Raw genomic sequence first — 6,004 nt, forward strand, 5'->3', positions numbered from 1 at the left:
ACTTGATTGAATTGAGTTTTTTTTTTTATTAGTTTGTTTTTCTTTTCCTAATAATATTTCCATATTCTGTATGTAGGCATGAAAAAAAGATTCCTTATTTTAAGATAAATACGACATGAAATTATATACAGTGGTGCTTGAAAGTTTGTGAACCCTTTAGAATTTTCTATATTTCTGCATAAATATGACCTAAAACATGATCAGATTTTCACACAAGTCCTAAAAGTAGATAAAGAGAACCCAGTTAAACAAATGAGACAAAAATATTATACTTGGTCATTTATTTATTGAGGAAAATGATCCAATATTATATATCTGTGAGTGGCAAAAGTATGTGAACCTTTGCTTTCAGTATCTGGTGTGACCCCCTTGTGCAGCAATAACTGCAACTAAATGTTTGCGGTAACTGTTGATCAGTCCTGCACACCGGCTTGGAGGAATTTTAGCCCATTCCTCCGTACAGAACAGCTTCAACTCTGGGATGTTGGTGGGTTTCCTCACATGAACTGCTCGCTTCAGGTCCTTCCACAACATTTCCATTGGATTAAGGTCAGGACTTTGACTTGGCCATTCCAAAACATTAACTTTATTCTTCTTTAACCATTCTTTGGTAGAACGACTTGTGCGCTTAGGGTTGTTGTCTTGCTGCATGACCCACCTTCTCTTGAGATTCAGTTCATGGACAGATGTCCTGACATTTTCCTTTAGAAAATACTGGTATAATTAAACGCTGGTATAATTCAGAATTTATTGCTCCATCGATGATGGCAAGTCGTCCTGGCCTAGATGCAGCAAAACAGGCCCAAACCATGATACTACCACCATCATGTTTCACAGATGGGATAAGGTTCTTATGCTGGAATGCAGTGTTTTCCTTTCTCCAAACAGAACGCTTCTCATTTAAACCAAAAAGTTCTATTTTGGTCTTATCCGTCCACAAAACATTTTTCCAATAGCCTTCTGGCTTGTCCACGTGATCTTTAGCAAACTGCAGACAAGCAGCAATGTTCTTTTTGGAGAGCAGTGGCTTTCTCCTTGCAACCCTGCCATGCACACCATTGTTGTTCAGTGTTCTCCTGATGGTGGACTCATGAACATTAACGTTAGCCAATGTGAGAGAGGCCTTCAGTTGCTTAGAAGTTACCCTGGGGTCCTTTGTGACCCCGCCAACTATTACACGCCTTGCTCTTGGAGTGATCTTTGTTGGTCGATCACTCCTGGGGAGGGTAACAATGGTCTTGAATTTCCTCCATTTGTACACAGTCAGTCTGACTGTGGATTGGTGGAGTCCAAACTCTTTAGAGATGGTTTTGTAACCTTTTCCAGCCTGATGAGCATCAACAACGCTTTTTCTGAGGTCCTCGGAAATCATCTTTGTTTGTGCCATGATACGCTTCCACAAATATGTGTTGTGAAGATCAGACTTTGATAGATCCCTGTTCTTTAAATAAAACAGTTTGCCCACTCACACCTGATTGTCATCCCATGGGATGACAAACACCTGACTCTAATTTCACCTTCAAATTAACTGCTAATCCTAGAGGTTCACATACTTTTGCCACTCACAGATATGCAATATTGAATCATTTTCCTCAATAAATAAATGACCAAGTATAATATTTTTGTCTCATTTGTTTAACTGGGTTCTCTTTATCTACTTTTAGGACTTGTGTGAAAATCTGATCATGTTTTAGGTCATATTTATGCAGAAATGTAGAAAATTCTAAAGAGTTCACAAACTTTCAGGCACCACTGTATGCACTGATCATGCATTGTAATATGGATGAGCCAATCCATATACATGACTCACTATGGCCATGCGCTTATACGAGTCTGGTTATTGACCTGAGCAAGTGTGTGGTTTTTTTTGTTGTTTTTTTTTCCCCAGTTTTCTAGCTAGTATATCCTGAATTCTGATTTCACTCGCTGTATGTTCAGCATGTGCTGTGTGTTTCTCCCAGGCCAAGCCGAGCCGTCTGCACTGTTCACACTGTGATGAGACGTACAGTCTGCCCCAGAACGGAGCCATCAAACTCTACAAGGAGCTCCGGTGTCCTCTGGATGAGTTTGAGCTGGTGCTATGGACATCGGGGTCTCGTGGGAAGAGCTACCCTCTGTGTCCCTACTGCTTCAACAACCCTCCCTTTAGAGACATGAAGAAAGGTAATGGAGAGTTACAAATTCAAAATATATACACGACAAGCTTCTTGAAACATGATGCTGCCTCAGGGAAGTACATTTATAGTAGTCAGTGATGTAATATGATTAAATTTAGAGCTGTTACTGTGTAATACAAAGTGCAGTTCACTGTTGGGCAAACAGTTGAAGAGTTGAATAGTTGAAGGCCATGTGCTTTACTGGGACTGACGGGTACAGAGGCAACTTCTCCTTTAATGAGACTGATCAGCAAATAAACCATGCCTCCTTCACTGAGACTAACAGGCACAAAGGCCACACCTCCTTCACTGAGACTGACAGGCACAAAAGCCACGCCTCCTTCACTGAGACTGACAGGCAAATAAACCACGCCTCCTTCACTGAGACTGACAGGCACAATAGCCACGCCTCCTTCACTAAGACTGACAGGCACTATAGCCACACCTCCTTCACTGAGACTGACAGGCCCAAAGGCCACCCCTCCTTCACTGAGACTGACGGGCAAATAAACCACACCTCCTTCACTGAGACTGACCGGCAAATAAACCACGCCTCCTTCACCAAGACTGACCGGCAAATAAACCACACCTCCTTCACTGAGACTGACCGGCAAATAAACCACGTCTCCTTCACTGAGACTGACCAACAAATAAGCCACGCCTCCTTCACTGAGACTGACCAACAAATAAGCCACGCCTCCTTCACTGAGACTGACCAACAAATAAGCCACACCTCCTTCACTGAGACTGACCAACAAATAAGCCACGCCTCCTTCACTGAGACTGACCGGCAAATAAACCACGCCTCCTTCACTGAGACTGACCAGCAAATTAACCACGCCTCCTTCACTGAGACTGACCGGCAAATTAACCTCGCCTCCTTCACTGAGACTGACAGGCACAAAAGCCACACCTCCTTCACTGAGACTGACTGGCACAAAGGCCACGCCTCCTTCACTGAGACTGACTGGCACAAAGGCCACGCCTCCTTCACTGAGACTGACAGGCACAAAGGCCACGCCTCCTTCACTGAGACTGACTGGCACAAAGGCCATGCCTCCTTCACTGAAACTGACAGCCACAAAGGCCACACCTCCTTCACTGAAACTGACAGACCCAAAGGCCATGCCTCCTTCACTGAAACTGACAGACCCAAAGGCCACGCCTCCTTCACTGAAACTGACTGGCACAAAAGCCACACCACCTTCACTGAGACTGACAGGCACAAAGGCCACACCTCCTTCGCTGAGACTGACAGGCACAAAAGCCACACCTCCTTCACTGAGACTGACAGGCAAATAAACCACGCCTCCTTCACTGAGACTGACAGGCAAATAAACCACGCCTCCTTCACTGAGACTGACAGGCAAATAAAGCATGCCTCCTTCACTGTGACTGACAGGCAAATAAACCATGCCTCCTTCACTGAGACTGACCGGCAAATTAACCTCGCCTCCTTCACTGAGACTGACAGGCACAAAAGCCACACCTCCTTCACTGAGACTGACTGGCACAAAGGCCACGCCTCCTTCACTGAGACTGACAGGCACAAAGGCCACGCCTCCTTCACTGAGACTGACTGGCACAAAGGCCATGCCTCCTTCACTGAAACTGACAGGCACAAAGGCCACACCTCCTTCACTGAAACTGACAGACCCAAAGGCCATGCCTCCTTCACTGAAACTGACAGACCCAAAGGCCACGCCTCCTTCACTGAAACTGACTGGCACAAAAGCCACACCACCTTCACTGAGACTGACTGGCACAAAGGCCACGCCTCCTTCACTGAGATTGACAGGCACAAAGGCCACACCTCCTTCGCTGAGACTGACAGGCACAAAAGCCACACCTCCTTCACTGAGACTGACAGGCAAATAAACCACGCCTCCTTCACTGAGACTGACAAGCAAATAAACCATGCCTCCTTCACTGTGACTGACAGGCAAATAAACCACGCCTCCTTCACTGAGACTCATCTCATTCATCTCATCTCATTATCTCTAGCCGCTTTATCCTGTTCTACAGGGTCGTAGGCAAGCTGGAGCCTATCCCAGCTGACTACGGGCGAAAGGTGGGGTACACCCTGGACAAGTCGCCAGGTCATCACAGGGCTGACACATAGACACAGACAACCATTCACACTCACATTCACACCTACGGTCAATTTAGAGTCACCAGTTAACCTAACCTGCATGTCTTTGGACTGTGGGGGAAACCGGAGCACCCGGAGGAAACCCACGTGGACACGGGGAGAACATGCAAACTCCACACAGAAAGGCCCTCGCCGGCCCCGGGGCTCGAACCCAGGACCTTCTTGCTGTGAGGCGACAGCGCTAACCACTACACCACCGTGCCGCCCCTCACTGAGACTGACAGGCAAATAAACCACGCCTCCTACACTGAGACTGACAGGCAAATAAACCACGCCTCCTTCACTGAGATTGACAGACCCAAAGGCCACGCCTCCTTCACTGAGACTGACAGACCCAAAGGCCACGCCTCCTTCACTGAGACTGACAGACCCAAAGGCCACGCCTCCTTCACTGAGACTGACAGACCCAAAGGCCATGCCTCCTTCACTGAAACTGACAGGCTCAAAGGCCACGCCTCCTTCACTGACATTCACAACACATACTCTTCCTTTTTCCCCCCTCTCTCTCCCTGTCCTACAGGTATGGGCTGTAACGAGTGCACCCACCCTTCCTGTCCACACTCTCTCAACTCGCTCGGCATTGGTCAATGTGTCGAGTGTGAGACAGGCGTGCTCGTCTTTGACCCCAACTCCGGCCCAAAGTGGCGCATGGCCTGCAACAAGTGCAGCGTGGTGGTGCATTTCTTCGAGCAGGCCCATAAGGTGCAGGTTTCTCAGGAGAGCTGCGAGTCATGCGAAGCTTCTCTGGTTATGGTAGACTTCCATAAAGCGCGCTCACCGCTAGCCGACGGAGAGACGCAACACACCGGCTGTGTTTTCTGCGATCCCATATTCCAGGATCTGGTAGAGCTCAAGCATGCCGCCATGCGGCATCCCATGCACAGAGGAGGCGGGGCTCGGAGGGGAAGAGGGAGGGGAAGAGGGAGGAGACCTGGAGGACGGGGCAATCCTAAAAAACCGAAAGACAAAATGGCTGCCCTGGCTGCATATTTTGTATAAATCATTATGTATAGAGTATTTCAGGAAAATATTTTAGTTATTCTGAGGACGTTGACTATAAAATTAGTCAATAAAATTTTATTTACACTTGATGTAACCTGATGTTGTGTACTTTTTATTTCTCATGCAGCTTCTGCTGATAAAGGATCGTAAAGTAACAGAGAGGTTTCTAAAGTGTTACAGATGCAGGAGGTAACATGAATATTCTGTGGTTTTTCAACGTAACGCATATCCAACACTTCTATAAACATATAAGTGATTCGCATAGATAAGGATGGTTTTTATATGGGAAAAAAACCCCAGAAATGTACAGAAACCAGCTTTTCTGTTCTTTTCTCAGCAAAGAAAAACAAACATGTTGAAATTCTTGTCTGTGCTTCTCACACACACACACACACACACACACTACAGATGTGGTAGATGGAGATTAGGTTGGAAAACACTTGAGTATTGCTTTAATCATGACACCTTTTCACTGCATAGGGCTTTGACATTACTGTGTGGGTCTGATTTCTGTAACAGGTTGGTTCGCTATTACAGCTCTTACAAAATCAAGCACACAAGTTTAACCTTGAGCCGTTGGGTGATCACTGTTCCCATGTCCTGATCTATTTAAAAGAAATTACCTGGATAATTCATAACATTGTGAATTAACCACTCCGAGGTGAGTTTTATATGGGCGGCACTAGGGTGCATC

General features: G+C 46.3%; 1 protein-coding gene across 1 annotated transcript in view; it reads left to right on the forward strand.

The window, feature by feature from the left end:
- The window catches only part of top3b (DNA topoisomerase III beta), a 61,868-nt gene extending 56,511 nt beyond the window's left edge, over positions 1–5,357 (forward strand). The window contains exons 17-18 of the mRNA XM_060907420.1: positions 1,962–2,163; positions 4,829–5,357. Coding sequence (XP_060763403.1) covers positions 1,962–2,163; positions 4,829–5,307 — 681 coding nt within the window. The 3' untranslated portion in view covers positions 5,308–5,357. The remainder of the gene's footprint in view (positions 1–1,961; positions 2,164–4,828) is intronic.
- Positions 5,358–6,004: the final 647 nt, after the last annotated feature.

This window comes from Neoarius graeffei, chromosome 24, assembly GCF_027579695.1.
Source record: "Neoarius graeffei isolate fNeoGra1 chromosome 24, fNeoGra1.pri, whole genome shotgun sequence".
NCBI classification, from domain to species: Eukaryota; Metazoa; Chordata; class Actinopteri; order Siluriformes; family Ariidae; genus Neoarius; species Neoarius graeffei.